Raw genomic sequence first — 19,135 nt, forward strand, 5'->3', positions numbered from 1 at the left:
AATAGTTCAATATTTAGAATATACCCAATTTTACTGTTTTGTAAACAAATATTACTGTTTTGGAGTATTAATATTTTATTAAAGGAAATTATTAAATTATAATAAAACCTGTAAATGCACCTTATGGTATTTATCTACAATATAAAATCGCCATGTTGTCACGTTTTATGCATCGACGATTATGCCAAATGAGGTTAATTAAAAAGTTTTAACTAATTCCAAAATTTGTGTTCATAACCCATAATTTTTCAGTATCGTAATTCAATATTTCTTTAATAAATATTGGTTATTTATTTTTTCAAATGATATTCACCTGTTATTATATAGATCAATTATCTTGTAGATTTGGTATCAATAACTACATCACCATTACATAATAAAATAACGTGACTTGTCACATAAATGTTTTTTTTCTTAGAAATTTGTTTGTATTTTATATTTGTTGTATTTTTCCTTTCTAAATTTAAATAGGTGTTGTATTGTATTAATATTTCTCCTCTCCCTTTTCTTATAAACTTCTAATTTCCTTTTTTTTTTTTTTTTGAATATTTTATTGAAACCAATTTATTGCAAAGACAACATTTTCATTTTTTAATAGGGGAGATTTCCGTATCGTGTTCTATGGCAGAATAATCGCCAGTGGCCCTTGAGAAAGTACAAACATCACAGAAAGGGACCAGCTCGAAAAGTATAACTCATAGCCACCACCTGGCAAACATCTACTTTTTTTTTTTTTTTTGAATTGCAAGTTTAAAATCTATTTGGCACCTTGGCAATTGTAGTTGGTGCGACAGATCACAATTCGGAAATATTCCTTTTTATTCTTCACTCTGAGGGAAAATTTTTGCATAGTAATATTTGTTCCGTCAATAATATTTGTATTGTTTTTCCTTTCTATTTTTAAATAGGTGCTATATTGTATTAATATTTTTCTCCTTTTTTATGGACTTCTAATTTCCTTTTTTTGTATATTTATTGAAACCAAATTATTTCAAAGGCAACATTTTTATTTTTTTATTATTTTGTCTCAAAGATAATTTCCGTGTTGGCACATATGTCAAAATTTTAGCGACTTCTGGTCAGTGGCATGCAAGAATCTAATAAAAAAAAAACTTCATGGAATAAGGAAAATTGAAAAGATGTAATTCTTAACCAACTCACAAACGAGTCACTATGTATTTTCTTTGATTAATTCCATTTTAAACCACTGAGAAATTTTATTTGATTTTTGTTGATCTCTTTATTTTCAGCCATTGTGAACAACTACCAATCTAGAACTATACCCATGTTTTCCTTATGCAAAAAATTGAGAAAAGATAAATCTAAAATTAGTATTTTTCTGAATTCTTCTTTGATCCAATTATGGAACTATTTTTTAATCCTAGTGATATAATAAAGTTTAGTGTGATTGATAGTCAATAATCTTATTATTTTAATGTTTTTAAAAAATACTAGTTGCATAACAGTGAATCAGTGATACATACATGTGTGAAATTGTGGGGTGATATTTAATTGCTAAGTTTATAAAGTAAAAAAAAAAAAATATTATGACGAACAAATTAATCAATATTTGTCAATAATAGTGATAATGTTATTTTTAAATATAATTCTGTAAAATTAAAAGTAAATATCAGTTTAAGAAATTGTGTGCATTATGATGCAATAACAATGCAATTATGTTTATTAGTTCAAAATATTTGAAACATTAAAAAAATAATAATAACAATAATTTATTGAAGAAGTTTCTAATTAGAAGATTGAAATGTGAATAAGTTTTTCTTTAGGATTACATTAAAATATTGATATGCCAAATTTTTTATTAAAAGTTGTTATGGAACAATGTAGAAATACCTTAGTTTTATTTTTATCAAAATTGAAATGATGTATAAAGAATTTCATATCCAAATACGAAAAATTTGTATGCATAAATTCATTATTGTTCATATATTAATACTCATTGTAAATTTCTTATGAAATGAATACTTTTCACTTATATTTGCTTTTCTTTATAGACCATCTAACTTTGTACATGTCACAAAAAGTTTTAATCGACAAACAAAAACTTCTAAAAGTCTTTTTAAGCGAAATGATATTGAAGTTGGTGAAGCTGAAAGTATCACTTCAAGTTTTGGAGTTAAAAGCCTCATTAAACCATTTTTGTTCACAGTATCTGTAAGTATCAACTATTAAACAATGCAACTATGAAATATCCAACTATTGGAGCAAGTTTATGTAAGAATACTAAAATCATTGTATAGTTGGAGATATATTATTGGATACATCAAATTGATTAAAAATAGCTATTATCATAAATTGAATTAGTTAATATAGTCTCTGTGTTGCACATCTGTAAAGCCAAAAAAAAAAAAAAAAATTACATTATTGAGTATTGTAATATAATGAAAACAATGGTGATCTAAATAATTGTTTCTCAACCTAATATTGCTGCATAGGTCCATATGAATTGTGCAATCAGTTGTTTTTAACTCAACATCAAATTGTAGAATGTGATTTATATACAAAAGATTCATTAATCACATAACACCATTTTAATTAACTTGATTTATGATTTCTTCTACAAATGAACTGCTTATTAAGGAAACCAAAAATGGGTTAAAAATAATTAAATATAAAGTTATAAGCAACTTATTCAGATATTTTTTGTTTGAGAAGTATCAGATAATTAGAGGTTAAAAATCAGGGTTCTACTGTAGTGTGTTTTAATATCACATTTTGCAATTTTCATCTAAAAATTAACAATTTTTTTCAGTTGAGGTGTGTTTTTAAAATAATACATTTTTAAAATTACAATTATTTTTTCTGATTTAATTTTAAGAAACATGTTTCTATTTACATAATTCTTTTTTCAGTTTAGTGGATGTAGCTTCCTAGCAGCTTCTATCTGGCAATATGAAGAAATGAGAAAAATAGCTCATCATTTCATGAATAAACACTCTCCAACCTTTGAATCCTATGTCAACATCCCTGCTTTTAAACGCTCAGAGATTAGAAGAAAGGTAGTTTTATTAGTTCAATTTATTTATTATTATTATTATTTTTTTGTTTTGAAGTTTTTATCCTCAATTTATTTTTAAAATTATAGCTATAAGTTTATATCTAATTGGTATTTATGTTATGAATGTAATATTGTTAAAATAATATAAGTACAGTGCAGAACCTCTTATCCGGAAATCAGAAAACTGGAAAACCAGATAACCAAAATGAAATTCGGAACCGGAAATTAGTTTTCTTCCATTAAAAAATTTATTTTTCCCTGCAAGATTTTGAGCCCATTTTGTTATTTAGAGCGTACGGCGTATCAAGTTGACGAAAGAACTGATTTAGAGGACGGATCAAAAGCCATTTGTAGACGAATCTCACATAAGCACAAATAGCTTATATATGTTATTAATCTTAATAACATTAATGACATATATAGGCCTGTATATAATTTTTATTTCATAATTTCTTTCCTTATTGAAACTTAAGTGTATTATTATTTATCATTTTTTATTATTTCTAAAACTATTTCAAAATAATTTTTTAGTTTCGTTTTATAAACATTAAAAAAAAACGGCATTTTGTAGCGATTCAGAAAACCGGAAAAATCAGTTATCCGGAATCGCGATGGTCCCGATCGTCCCGGATAATCGGTTCTCTACTGTACATAAAATATTTCAGTGCGTTGAAAAAGGGGAAATGAATATTATTTTTTTATTTTTAAAGTATGGAGAGTAATGATTAAATTACATGTGTCTTATAGACTTTTAACATTTTAATTTTTAGAAGTACACGAATGATATGTTCACAGTAGTAGAACTAATATTTTTGTAATTTGAGAATTCTTATTAATTAGGATTACATTTATTTTAAATGCGTAGTTATAGTATGTGCAAAAAGCATTTCACTACATTGTTAATAGGTAAAATTGAACATATTAGCAGTTTTAAGTGGTAAAATGTTTTTTTTTTTTTTTTTTTTTAAGTTTACTTTTCGTAATTTTTTAAGAAAACGTTATTTACTTTTTATAATTTTCATTTTAATTAATACATTTAATTCAGTTGTTTATATGATCCAGAATCTTAAAATCTGTACTGTAAAATTTTCAAACAGAAATAGTATGACCATCAGAAAGTTAAAAAATATTTTTTAATATGATTTTTTTTTGTTTTAGATAGTTAACAATTTCATTATCAAGTTTTATTTTATAACGCAATTTGTACCTTAAATGTCTAAAGTTTATAAATTCAAGAAATTTGTTTTTTGTAATTGAGAGTCTCTCAGAGAAGTGGTATTCTAATTCAATATTAAAAACTTTTGGTTGTTTTAAAAAAAAGAAAAACATCTATTAAAGGATTTATTAATTTTATTTAAAATTGTATATTATAATAGCAATAAGTTTAGATTTGCTTCCTTTCATATATCTCGATTTGAATTAATAAAACTTAATTTGAATTAATTATTTTTGTTAAATGTTTTACTTCTCAAAGATATTTATTTTAAATGAATTGGTTGAATATTTTATGTTTAATGATTATTCAGTGTATAATTGCATTAATGCAAATAAGTGCATTGTTTATATTTGATATTATTTGTTAAGAAATATTTGAAAATTTGTGAAGCTTGGAAACTTGGAAGAGCTGTAGGTGGGAAGGAAGTTAATAACTGTTTTAAAAAATAAGTAAAGAATAACATGCTATATTTTGTTGTAAAAATTACTAGAATAGATACAGACGAAATGTGTATTTTAAAACTTTCTGTATTATATCTATTGGGAATAATCAAAATTTTTGTTAATGGCTTTTAGATACACTTTTGGTGGCATTCTCATACTGAAGGGCAGAAAATTGCCATGGGGATAGCAGCTGCCAATTTTTGCGTGTTTCTCATGTGGCGTGTTCCAGCTCTCTATCCTTTTATGAGAAAATATTTCTGTGCTAGTCCAGCTTTAGGTATCAATATTTTACTACTACTATTTCAATTTTGTTCATTTTTGGTAATGTGATTATTCTTTATAATTTAAATCTTATTTTTAAATTATTATTTTTATTGCAATTTGTGATTAATATATACTAATTTTTTTCTACTATTCTAAATGTATGATTCTCATATTTTTTATTGCTTTTATCATTGAGAAATCTTGATCTTCATGAGACTTAAATGTACAATATAGTTTGATCTTTTTTTAGAGCCCTAGATATGCTAACTAATTTTTTTTAAATAATTTATTTATAAATAGGGCAGTACAGATGAGCTTTTTGATAAATTGTGTAACCTTGAAGATCAATTTTTAATGTTAGGGCACTTTCTTTAGTGTAGTGAATAGACATAAATTGCAAACTAAAATAATGCATGTTTCTATATCCTATGAAAGAGGCTTTGGCACAATAAACATGATTATAATAATAGTTTCAAATCATATTTCTTGTGAAGAATTTTAAGGATCTTATAATGATGGTGAGTATCTTTGGACCTTCAAATATCAAATACGTAAAAATTTCTTTAATGTTGGTATATAGATTTACTCTTTACTTGTGGCTGGTACTGATAAAAGGTGTTAGCATGCTAAAAGATATAATTGAATGGCAATGCAAGTATGTAATGTCATTTTGCTCGTATAATTGTTTAAGCTATAAAACTCTACACCGTGCATTTCAGAGTCATACAATTCAATATGATACTAGCAATCCCAATTTCTCTCGAAATCATTTCCCCAGAATATTAATTTCTGCAATATTTCTGCAGTATTATTTTACTACTGTTCGAGACTTGTGATTGTTCTTATCAAAAGTAAAAATATTTTTTTCATTAGTAAGAGCTCATACTGAAAGTGTTTTTTTCTTTAATTTTTTCTGGTAACTTTCTTCTCTTTTTTGTCTGTTAGAAAAATAATTTTATGGTCCTTTAACACATTAGTTTCATCAAAAAACATGTACTTCATATTAAAATCTGCTTAACTTTTTTCCAAATTTTAATGCAAATGTGATTTTGAAATATCATTATGAATGTCTAAATTTAACCTTGAAGCTTTAAAATATAATGAATTTGTCCTTATATGTTTACTATACATACCACACAATCATGGCCAAGCACCTTGCCCAGTTTTTCTAGACTTTATCTATTAACTGTTATGGTAGAAATGCCATGTAATGTTAACTCTGGTCACATGCCATAGACAGTGCCTGAGCTGGTACCCTTTGTCGGAGCTAATAGAGTCAAGTGGACTGTTACGTTTGGTAATTTTTTATTGAATGAGAAAAGAATGTTAGAAAGCTACGCTTGGCGCATTACAATCTCGCCAATGAGGGCGCGGACATCCCGGCCCCCATTGAAATATTCTGACATTTGAATGTTTCAATAATCATAAAAATAACAATAATAATAGAAATAATAATAAAAATACAAATTTAAGCAATATTAATACAATTATTTTTTCACATTTTGAATTCAACACATAAATTTAAGTATTGTTAACAATTGGTAATACAGCAATATTTGAAATGCTTCTTTTGAAAATTCCATGAGGTGTGCGTACGAAAACCACACGGACATTATCATCCTTACCGGTGATAATTTCCGAAATTCGTCCTATAACCCATTTACATATAGGTAAATTGCTTTCTTTTACCAGAACCATCATACCTGGTTTTACATTTTGTTTTTGAAACAACCATTTTGATCTTTGTTGTAAATGACTGAGATAAGAGTTACACCAATTTTTCCAAATTGTTTGAACAATTTTTTGAGTTTTCTGCCATCGGTTAAGCAAATTTTCTTTAAAATCAATCAAATTTTGCTCAGGAAGTGCATTAATTGCTCTTCCAATTAAAAAATGTCCAGGAGTTAAAATTTCATAATTTTCTGGATCAGATGACATAGGAGAAAGAGGACGGGAATTAAGAATACCTTCTATTTGAATAGTTATAGTTAAAAATTCTTCAATTGTTAATTTCGTAGAACCAATGGTTCTTTTAAGGTGATATTTGAATTGTCCGACTCCTCTCTCCCATAATCCGCCAAAATTTGGTGAACGAGGGGGTAGAAATTTCCACAGTACTTGCTCCGATGAAAGGAAATCAGATAAATTATCTTTTTTAGCATTTAAAGACTTTAAGAATTTGCTTATTTCCGCCGAAGCGCCAACAAAATTGGACGCATTGTCACAAGATATAGTACAACTTTTACCTCTGCGGGCAAAAAACCGTTTAAGTGTAGCTATTAAAGCACTAGCTGTTAAGTCAGACAATAATTCAAAATGTACAGCTTTAGTGACCATGCATATGAAAATAGCTACATATATTTTGTTATATAACCCCTTTCTCTGGTTACGATATTTAATCCAAAACGGACCACACAGGTCAAGTCCTGCGTTCGAGAAGGGTGGGCTAGGAATCACCCTCTCAGGAGGGAGATCACCCATTATTTGAGAAGAGACTGTTGGCCTTATTTTAAAACACTGCACACAATCGTGCACAACTTGACGAGCTAATTTTCTGCCACTGATTGGCCAAAAAATTTGTCGTACTGTATTTAATAGTCCTTGAGGACCAACATGCAAATCTCTAAAATGAAAATAAGAAAAAATAATCTTAGAAAGTTTATGACCAGGTGGTAATATTATTTGATGAACAGAATTATAATTCAAATTAGAATTGGTCAACCGACCACCAACTCTAAGCAAACCATCCTGATCTAAAAAGGGATTCAAAAATTTCAATTTACTATTTACAGGAACAGGCTTACCTTTTTTTAAGGCTGAGATATCTGCAACAAAGTACTCACCTTGCACCTGTTTTATAATAACATTTCTGGCTTTATCTAATTCTTTTACATTGAGAGGACCCCTAAATTTATTCACATTTCTACAATTTGAAAGAAACCTAAAAATAAAAGCTAAAATTCTTATTAGTTTCATGTAATTATTTGAAAGATTTAAAAAGTCATCAATAAAGTCATTGTTGGTGATTGAAGACAGTAGCAGAACTGGTTTCAGTTCTTTCTGAAAAGGTGCACAATCAGGAATTAAATCTAGTTCAGGTTCATTGCTTTTAATTATGTTCTCACTCAGGAACACAGGGCCTTTCCACCAAAGTTTATTGGTAGAAAAAACAAAGGCATCTTGACCTCTGGACAAGGCATCTGCCGGGTTAAATTCTGATGCAATGTGTTTCCAGAGAAAGTCCTTGGACAGTTCTTGTATCTGTACCACTCGATTGCTGACGAAAGTCTTAAGAAGATGGGGTGAGGTCTTGATCCAAGCTAATGCGATCGTGGAATCGGAGTACAAGATGACTTGATCGAATTTAAATTTTAGAGATGAAATAACTCGATGCACGAGTTGACACAATAGTAAGCAAGCTGAAAGTTCAAGTCTGGGGATACTTATGGTCTTAATAGGAGCCACTCTGCTTTTGCTGCAAATTAGCTGACTGGAAGGCACATTGGAATTGGAAACAGTTTGTATGTAGATGCAGGCACCGTAGGCCTTTTCACTGGCGTCTGCAAAGCCATGAAGTCGAATAATCGTTAGTTCCAGGATCATAATGCATCTTGGGATATGCAAAGTTTCTATGTAAGAAAGAGATCGTAAAAATTTGTCCCATTTTTGGTAGACGTGAGGTGGAATCATTTCGTTCCATTCACATTTTAAAAGCCACAATTGCTGCATGAATATTTTAGCACTGCAGATAACAGGACCAAGTAGGCCCAATGGGTCGAAGATTTTAGCAATTTGGCTTAGCACCTCACGCTTAGTGTAATTCGAGCTTAAAGCCGTTGTGACATTGAAGTGAAAAGTATCCTTTCTACTATTCCACAGTATTCCCAGAGTTTTTATGGTAGTATCTGCACAATCTTGTTTGAAGGGAAACGATTGAGATGATTCCGTTGAAGTATCAATGGCATTACAACGCCATTTATGTAATTTCATTTGTCCCTTTTGAAGGAGCTTAGTTAGTTGTTGTCTTAGTTCATTAAATTCCTCAATACTGCTTGACCCCGAAAGGCAGTCATCCCTATAGAAATCCTCCATTAGAACCTTAGAGGCAATAGGAAAATCCTTTTCTTCATCGGTTGCAATTTGATGTAGAACTCTTGTAGCAAGATAGGGACTGGATGCACAACCATAGGTAACGGTTTTCAAATTGTACACCTTGAGAGGTTCCTCCCTCCCCTCTTTCCACAAAATTTTTTGATATTTAGTTTGCAACGGATTTATTTCGATTTGCCGAAACATTTTATTTATATCGGCCGTAAATGCGAAAATATGCTTTCGAAAACGAACCATAATTGTAAAAAGATCGTCCTGTAGGATTCCGCCTTTACATAAAAAATCATTTAAGGACATTCCATTCGTAGTTTTACAACTCCCATCAAAAACAACCCTTAATTTAGTTGAAGTGCTGGACGGTCGCAATACACCATGATGGGGTAAAAAATATCCTTCATCCGGAATTGAATCATCGCAAATTTCTTCCATGTGACCTAAAGATTCGTACTCGCGAATAAAACTAATGTACAATTCTTTTAATTTAGGATCACGATCTAAGCGATTCCATAATTGTTTTAATCTCTTAGACGCAATTTGTTTTGAATCACCTAATGAAATATTAGCTGAATATTGTTCTTTAATCGGCAATTCAACCACGTATCTACCATCTGTTTTTCGGTAGTGAGTATGTAAAAAATGCTCATTACAATAGTTTAATTCGTCATCAACCATTGGTTTATTTTCGTTTACGTGTTCTATTTCCCAAAAGGAAGTTAACGCCTTATCAAGATTTTCGGTTCCAGCAAGTAAAAAACACGAATCGTTAATTTTCTCTAAATTAGAATTAAAGTTGTTCGCAACTCCCGATACAACATGACCAAAAAACGTTTCAATTAATATTAATTGGGAATCTTTAATTTTAATTTTATTCGTACCCAATAGTTCGAAGAATAATTCTGCTCCTAAAAGAGCATCAATTCGTTTTGGTTTATTCCAATTATTATCGGCAAGTTTTATTCTTTCAGATAAACTTAAATTCGATATGTTTACAAATGTGGGTGGAAGAACCGCAATTTTTGGAACTATTAACAAGTCTAAATAATAAGATTTATTATTTTCTTCATTTGTTAACTCGGTACGAACAAATGATTTAGCTGTAATGCACGAGTCATTAATACCAGAAATCGGAACATTTGTTTTTTGTTTCTTTAAACCCAATAAATTAGCAGCTCTACTGCTTATTAAATTCGAGCTTGAACAGCTATCTAAAGTGGCTATTAATGGTCTAAATATGCCCTGCCCATCTTTAATATAAACAACCGCCGTATTTAAAATCACGCAATTAGCATTTTCGTTTTTATTCGTAAACAAAGTGTTCGAAGGAGTGAAAGGAGGGGAGAGGGGTGATAAGATGTCTGTCTCCCTTTTCTCTTCTACTGCTGTATCAAATGTAAATGACTCATTTCTCCTATTTTCATGAAGTAAAGAATGATGATCTTTGCTTTTACAAAAGCAAGTGTATTTAGACATGCAAGGATTAGGAAAGTGCTTATTTAGACATGCAAAACACAAATTATGAGTTTTTACTATTTCAATTCGCTGATTTACACTCATTCGTTTGAATTTATCGCATTTATAAAGTTTATGACTTTCCCTGCAACCTAATAAACATGGGTTATTCACTTTCGATTTAATTAAATACATTTTCTCTGTATTTGGCCTTGAACTAAAATGGGGCTTCTTTCTTTCCTCTTTAATATTAAGACCTTGCATAATTCTAGAACGTTCTTCCAAAAAACTTAGAAAATTGTCTAGTTTGGGTATTTCGTTTTTCGACAATTTCATTTCAAAACTTTTTCTAACTTCTGGATCGAGTTTTTGGAATAAAATGTGCATTATCAATGTATTTGATAGCTCATTTGATTTAAATTCAAGCAAGTTTAATGCTCGTAAATTACATTTAGTGTTATCGATTAATTGCATGAGCTGATTAGGAGCGTCAGGGACTCTTGAAAAATTTAATAATTTATTAACATGGCAATCGATAACTGCTCGTTTGTTTTCGTATCTATCTTCAAGGGAAGACCATAAAGATTCAAATGTATCTTGGGCTGACTCAAGACGTTTTGCTTCACCTTTGAGGCAGCTTTTAAGATAGCACAGTCGTTGTGTGTCGCTCAACTCTTTATTATTTCCAATAATAGAATTAAATTGAATTTTAAAATTTTGAAATTCTTCATATTTTCCGGAAAAGAAAGGTAGGGGTAAATCCGGAACTTTATATATATTGGTACATGAAGCATTTGATTCCGTTTCATTAGGTTTATTATTATCAATTTTAGAGAGTAAAATATTAATCTTTACCTCTATTTCTTCGATTTCATCTTCTATATCTTGAGCAACGTCTAGATTATCTTTCAGATCAATTTCTTCCGGAAGTAGCGTATATCCTTTTATCAGTTCTGATATCGATGCTTGTAGTTCCATTGCTACTTTCAGTTTCTTTTTGAGAATGATGGCAGCGGCGCTTGCATCCTGCTGCGTTGAATGTTCTTCCAAAAATTTTTGGATTTTGTTTATTTTTGTTTTAATTGCCCCACGTTGGCGATTAAGATTTGTTATTGAGTTAATTGTGCTCATATTGAGGCTAGTTCTGCTCCAGGTCGCTAGGACCAAAGATGTCGGAGCTAATAGAGTCAAGTGGACTGTTACGTTTGGTAATTTTTTATTGAATGAGAAAAGAATGTTAGAAAGCTACGCTTGGCGCATTACAATCTCGCCAATGAGGGCGCGGACACCCTTTTCCCAAATTTCCACACCACAACCACTGAGAGGACCATTACAGATTTATGGTGCGCCTCGCTGGTTGTTTCATTGGTTGCTCTTCACCAGCAGAATGAGTGACTCTTTTACCAACTATGCCACCACAGTGCTATATGTTGGCTGTTCTGAATATTATTTTACATGTTATACTACATGTTCTGAATTTTATTTTTGTTATCTCAGATTGCATGTTTTACTTTAAAATAAGGGTTTAGCATTCTATTCTATAATATTTTTAACATTGTATAAACCAAGTCTAAAGATGTGTCAGAATAGAGGTTAAGAAATATTTTCTTTTCTTTAAGGTGCATCCTGTTTACCAATGGTATTATCAACTTTCAGCCATTTTTCATTCTTCCATTTTGCTGCTAATATGTATGTTTTATACAGCTTCTCAACAACAGCTGTGTCATATTTTGGAAAAGAACAATTTTTAGCAGTATATTGTAGTGCAGGTAGACTTATAATTTCTCTTGTTCATTTTTAATTAATAATAATAAATTATCAATTCTATAATTGATTTAATATAGTTTGTCAGTCTCTAAAAATTTCAGGTATAGTTATAAAATTTTAGTTCTAAGTTAAAGCCATGAACAATCAATTAAACACTAAACTATATTCAATGATGCCTGGATGTTAACAATTTGGTTCAAATGATTGAAATCAGAAATTTAATTCCATGATATTAAACACTCGATTCTTTTATTGATTTAAATTATTTTAGTAAAAACAAATTTTTTCAGATAATTTTTGTTTTTAAAGAAATTTTTGAGCAATGAGAGCTAAATCAGCATCTTTCTAAGTTATGAAATAAAATTTTTAATTTTAAAAACATTAGGAAGCAAGTTAGTGTTAAAAAATTTGTTGTGTTATTATGTACCTTTCCTAAAATTTATACTTATGATCCAAATGCATCTATTTAGAAGTTTTTTTTTTCGGTAGTCATATTTAAGAACTTATTACTAGTTATTAGTGAAAATATTTAAAAAATAATTAAACCTTACTTTAGATTTAGAGGTGACGTAAAAAATGTTATTATATGTTTTAAATTAAATAAAATTATAATTTTCTAGCTCAAATGTTTTAGAATTGTTCAAAAAATTGTGCATATTTTTAGTAAATATTATTACTTTTCAATTTAAAGATAGTAATTTTTTTGCATAATAAGTTAAAAATTGATACATTTTTATTTGTCGTGAATTGTTCATTTTTCATCAATTTATTTATGACATAAAATTATTTTAATTCTGTCAAAGTAGTAAGAAAAAGAAAAACGGGTTTTTTTGGTTATTACAATAAATTTGATGTAGTTCTTTTGTCATGACTTATTGATGCGAGGTATAAAAACAAAATCTTGGTTGTGCCAAATTCTAGCCTAAACATTTGAAAATGCTCTTTGTAACTTGTTTCAGTTTCCATACTTTTTTCTTGTAATTAAAGGTGTAATCTCATCATTTACTAGCTATGTGTACAAGATTGCATCTGGAAGACTGGTTACATCTTTAGGAGCTGTAAGTCTTTTTTTTTTTTAAATTTTTTTTCTTCCTTCTTCTAAACATGTATGTATGTCATTAAGTATAACCATGTTATGGTTAGATATTTTTTTCTAGTGAGTTTATTACAGTAACATCATGTATTCCAGTAAACAAATCGTTTATTTGATTTTGTTGAGATGTAAGCTGGTGAATTCTAATTTTAAGAATTTATATGCATATTGAAAGAACAAGAATTTGTAAGAATAGTAATAGAGGAATTTGTATAATAATAATAGAAGATTAGTAAGTATTTGTAAGAAGTTTAATGCTTATTGATTTTTTCTCTTTTTTAATTATTCTTTTGAAATAGTATTCTGTTTTAATTATTATTTCCATTGAGCAAGTTCTACATGATTTAGCCATCTCCCACCCCCAAATCGCTACAACTTTTAACCAAAAAAATAAATAATAATAAATAAATAAACACTTGTTGACTATCAACTTTTCGAGCAATAACTTTACAGTTTCTGCATGATATCATAATCCTTTATTTAGCAACAATTTTTTTCAATATTTCAATTATTCTATCAGAAAAATAATGCAAATGTATAATTTAACAAATGATATTTGACTCATAATATTCAAAAACTTAAGGACTATTCTCAACTAAGTTTTATAAATTGCAACGATCATATTCTCAAGTTTTGAGTGCATATCTCATACAAATTCAATGAAAAACTTTCACCAAGAAAATACAGTTTGTACAGTGCTATATAATGTTTTTTATTGCAGGCAAATTTTTAGTATTAAAATATTTATTATTATTTTTTTTTTGCTAAGCAACTCTAAATTATTTGTTCACATTAAAAAAAAAAGAAGGGGAATATATATTAAAACACTCTTCAATGGCAGCAGTTCAAACAAACCAGAGTTCTTTCTTTATGTTATAGAATTTGACCTCAGTTAAATGAACAGTGTATGATTATTATGAATGGTGGGATTTACCTTTTCTTACAGCTGGTACGACTAGTAGACCAGAATAGCAGGTTTTAGTTGATTTCTTTTCAGTTTTAGTTAGTTTTTTTTTTCAATGCTTTATCATAGTTTTTAAATCATTTCTTCACACAATATATGAAACTTTAATTCAATTGTAAATTATTTTTAAAAAAAATTATGCTTAAAAAGACTGTGCTTCCATGGGCCAGGGAGAGCAGGGAAAATCTGAAATTTTAGGTAATTTTATTTTACTTCTGTAAAGCTGGGAATAGTGAGAGAAAATTGGAAAACCTAGAAAATAACCAGTCTCAGAATTATCAGTAACAGTAATTAGTTATTGAAATTCGAGTTAAATAAATCTAACATCCATTACACTTATTTTTATAAAAGTTTCACATTTTAGTGAAACTTCCATGCTTCTATCCTCACTCAATAATCCTTTGCTCACAAAATTCAATATTTGAAATTATAAATCTATAATTATAATACTATTATTATATTACAATATAATTATCTGATGCATGGTATAAATTAAATATGGTTTGGATCTTCATTGAAATTTTCCTGATATTCCTGGAAAAGTCAGGGAATTTTTTCTTGAAATTAATTGGGAACCCTGAAAGATACATAATCTTACCATTAAGCTTAATTTAAATGTTTTTTCTCTGTTGCTGTGTCTAAGTTGAAAATATATTGAAAATCTTTTTCATATAATATAGTATTTTGATACTTACCCATTTAGAAGCTAATAACATATTTTAAAGTCTTATATATTTAACTAAGAATAATAACTTTATAAATTTTTTATATTTTTAGTCAGGTGCTTTGATGGCAATTTTATCATCCATGTGCTTCCGTTACCCCGACATACCTCTTCAAATTATTTTCCTGCCTTTTTTCACCTTCTCAGCTGGTCATGTAAGTTAAATTCCTCTTAAAAACAGAAAAAAGGAAATTTTTCTAATTTTCATTATATCTGTTATTCTTGAAATTAATTTTATGAATTTATCTTGAATAATTATTATCCTTTTAATTCATCTGCAGTGTAAAAAAAAACAACATAATTTTACCAGATTGAATATTTTTAAAATATGTTTTTTTTTTGTTGCATTTTTCACTGAATTTCAGAGGTTGAATTCAAATATTTGGAATTTCAAAGATTTTATTTACCAGATTTTAATCATTTTTCTTCACATATTACTATTTAAGTAATTAAAAATGTTTAGTAATTTAATTATAAGAAATATAAAGATTCTCCAAAATTGAGAAATTATTTTAAAAGAAAAGTCTCTATTTTTTTTTTAAATCTAAAAAAGGCCATTATCAGCAGGAAGTTTAATATTTCAGCAATTCCAAAAATTTTGTGTTGGATTTATTGAAAGTAACTTACAAGGTAATAAATCAACGATGGTCAAACAATACCACAGTCCCTTGGGAATCTGTTACAAATGTAAATTTTTTTCTAATTTGATACTGATTCAAAAGTGTATAAAAATTTTATTACAAATAAACTGTTTAGGGGAATTTTAGCTAAATATGGGTCTTTTTAAATCTCAAGGTGCACTGTGATCTTTTATTTTTATTCAAGCATAGTGTATAATACCATTTAATTTTGTTATAGAGTGCATAATAAAGTGTGTATTTTGAACTGTAAAGCTATTTTAGTCTCTTGTACTTATAAACATTACATTCAATCAGTCTTAAAAAATACTATTTAGGATGTTTTTATTAAACACATACTTTGAAAGAGAACAATACAAATTAGAAAAATTTAAGAACTACAGAATTTTAAATTGTTTGTGTTCAATTTTAAATTGTGATTTATGAACTAAGAATTTTCATTATTACTAACAAAAATTTGAATGTAAAGGAATATAGAAGAAGTTTCAAAATACTTTTTTTTTATAATCCTTTTTTTAAAGATAACATTAGTTCTAAGAATTTAAACTGAAAAGGCATATTCAAAGAATATTTATATGAAATAAAATAAGGAAATTGTGAATGCTAGTATTGCATTATCTATTGAGAGTTTTCAAATGTGTAAGTTTTATAATGTCAGTAATAGTGTTAATATATAATTTGGTGTTTTTTGTAACTAAATTTTTTAAAGTACATCAGAGTACTGATTTTTACTTGTAGAATATTTCTTTTTTGGAAACAAATAATTGGATGTAAAAACTCCTGTTCTCATTTGTTTCAATTGGTAAATAAAAATTATCAAGATTACAGGTTTTTTAGAACTTCAAATACTGTATTAAACCTTTTGCCCCTGGTATACAATTTTAAAACAGCGCTTCAAATTAAAACATGCTTACTTTTTTTATAGGCTATTAAGGCTATAATGGCTTTGGATGTGGTCGGTTTAGTAGCAAAATGGAAATTATTTGATCATGCAGCTCATTTAGGTGGTGCATTATTTGGAATGTAAGTATAATGTCCTTTGAATCAGAATCAATTTGAAATTGAATATAATGTCCAAATCTATACATTCATTAGGTAAAAAATTGATAAAAAAATCTATTTTTAAACTTGACTCAGAAGTTAATCTTTTAAAATGAAAAGCTATTTTTGTGCAAAATACAATGTCACCTTTTCAGGATCCACAGAAGATTCTTCACCACAAACTTTTTTTCAAGGCTTGCACTTTTTTTTAAATACTGATTCCACTTCTCATACCCATAAAAGTAAAGCCACTTTAATTTCTTTGTTCTAGATGTTTGCATTTGTTAAGCAATAAAATTTATATTTGCTGAAATTTTGATTGTGCTGCATTATTTGCTTGTCATGGGATTAAGAAAAAAAAAAACTAAATTTCAATAAAATTAACATCGTATATATAGCATGCATAATTTTTATAGGTTGCAGTATTTTTGTACTTATATGCCAGAGTATATTATATATTTTATGTATTTATATTTCAGAGTATATTTATAGTTTGTATTTAAAATTTTTATTTCTGCCAGAGATTCTTCCAGGCATATGTACTATTTTCTTATAATTAATTTTTTATAAGTATAGTTCATATTCCAATACCAATTATAACTTTGTTCGTTCAATTCAAGAAATAAAAGAAATGAAATATATTATGATTAAAGATTAATTTCAAGCAATTTATTTAAATTTTACCCTGTTTAAGAGAATAGCTGCTATTATCCATTTAAAATAATTAATAATAATTTAAATAAATTTGTTACTATCAATAATTAAACAACAATTTGTTAATTTTTTTAAAAACTTGCTTTAACACCCATAATGAATGTATCTTAAAGCAATTAAAATATAATGAGTGTGATGGCCACGGAGCTGATCTCAAGCAAGAAAGGTCCCAGGTTTTGAATCTCGAATAAGGCATGAATGTTCTTATCTTCTCTTTTCTGTACTATCTGTCCTTTTTATTGTGAGAGCAACATTGGCCCATCTAATATTGTGCCCTTGAGAGAGTGGTCAACAAATCTGCCTTTCTGATATCCGAATGATGAAAGTCAATATTTGGGTGGACATTAAAAAAAAAATTGTAAATCATTACTTTAAAAATTAGCTCCGTGGATAAGATTTCATAAAGGTGGCAACGAAATATTATAGAAACATCTGTCATTACTGAACTAGGGCAAATATGATTTAAATAAATAAAAATATGAAAAACTACTTTTTTAAAGTTTAAAAAAAGACATGAAAAGAGAGAAAAATATTTGTTAACGTTTTTTTTCTTCTTCATCTTTACAGTTTGTATCTGACTTATGGTAATGAATATATATGGGGTAGAAGAGAATATATATTTAAGTGGTATCATAGTATAAGAGAAAAATGAATACAGTAAGTACATTCTAGTATATTTCTATCACTTAAAATTTTCTGCATATAATTAGTACTTTTTTTGCATCAATAAAGTTAATTTAAAGTTTTCAGCTAAAAGTGAAAAAAAAATTATTGCATATTTATAGTACTTTGATAATTTCATATAAAACATAATTTTATGCTTTCACAGATTACTCCATCATTAAAAAAAAAAAAAATCATACTCTGCAAATGTTGAAGTATCCATCTGAAAAATTACTTATATTGTAAAATAAAATAGTTTTTCTTTTAAAATTGGACCCTATAAAACTTTAAAAAAGGTGAATGAAAACGCTTTAAAAAAAGAAAGAAGAAATTAGTTAGTTTTATTTTGAAAATCATGTATATAATATAATTATTATTTACTATTCTCTTTGCCGTGTAATATTTTTACAACTTAGAAAATATTTATATTTGTCAATCATTTGTAAAGTATAATATATTGTAAAATATATTTTTGAGTAAACTTCATTAGGTAATGTAAATAATATAGTTTTTTGTTATAATACCTAACCTGAATTTATTTTCGATACATTTTCAAAAAATTGTTTTAAGGTTTAAAATTATTTTTGTTAAGCAGCATAATTTAGTAACTTCAGCATTAATGTTAATTAGTTTTAAAATGTATTTATACAATTTTTTTAATTACAGGAGATGGAAATATTGCAGTATAATCAAGGAGCTGTAAATTCAAACTTGGACTGTTTACAATAGAATTACTCCAACAGTACTGTGATATTTGTAACATATTTATCTTATAGGTTTATTTAAAAATAATAAACAATTTTATATTATTTATAAAGCTTGTTTTTATTTGTTTTATATGCGTTAAAAATTAACATAATAGAAGCATATATATTTCATTCCCAAACATTACTCTTAAAAAAGTGTGTGCAAAAAGCTTTTACATTTTTTAAAAACATATATTATACTTAATAATTATATTATTTTGTCTATATATTTTTTATACTAATTAAAACATTAACTAAATTGAAAGCAGATTAAACTATCATTTTAT

General features: G+C 27.7%; 1 protein-coding gene across 1 annotated transcript; it reads left to right on the top strand.

Moving 5' to 3' along the window:
• Positions 1 to 8: 8 nt before the first annotated feature.
• Positions 9 to 18,919, top strand: rho-7 (rhomboid family intramembrane serine protease rho-7). Its single transcript, XM_043051894.3, has 10 exons — positions 9 to 193; positions 2,013 to 2,172; positions 2,871 to 3,017; positions 4,808 to 4,952; positions 12,118 to 12,267; positions 13,253 to 13,323; positions 15,100 to 15,201; positions 16,610 to 16,707; positions 18,007 to 18,096; positions 18,769 to 18,919. The coding sequence occupies exons 1-9, from the start codon at positions 153 to 155 to the stop codon at positions 18,089 to 18,091; spliced, it is 999 nt and encodes a 332-aa protein (XP_042907828.1). The 5' UTR covers positions 9 to 152; the 3' UTR covers positions 18,092 to 18,096; positions 18,769 to 18,919.
• Positions 18,920 to 19,135: the final 216 nt, after the last annotated feature.

This window comes from Parasteatoda tepidariorum, chromosome 1, assembly GCF_982258835.1.
Source record: "Parasteatoda tepidariorum strain Cologne lab strain chromosome 1, Ptep-v5.0, whole genome shotgun sequence".
Lineage (NCBI taxonomy): Eukaryota > Metazoa > Arthropoda > Arachnida > Araneae > Theridiidae > Parasteatoda > Parasteatoda tepidariorum.

What these genes read in the sequence shown, in the direction of transcription:
- rho-7 (XM_043051894.3), top strand. Translation starts at nt 153, where the DNA reads ATGTTGTCACGTTTTATGCATCGACGATTATGCCAAATGAG. An exon ending in TCACCTTCTCAGCTGGTCAT is followed by an intron (nt 15,202 to 16,609) that starts GTAAGTTAAATT and finishes CTTTTTTTATAG; the next exon opens with GCTATTAAGGCTATAATGGC. An exon ending in GGTGGTGCATTATTTGGAAT is followed by an intron (nt 16,708 to 18,006) that starts GTAAGTATAATG and finishes TCATCTTTACAG; the next exon opens with TTTGTATCTGACTTATGGTA.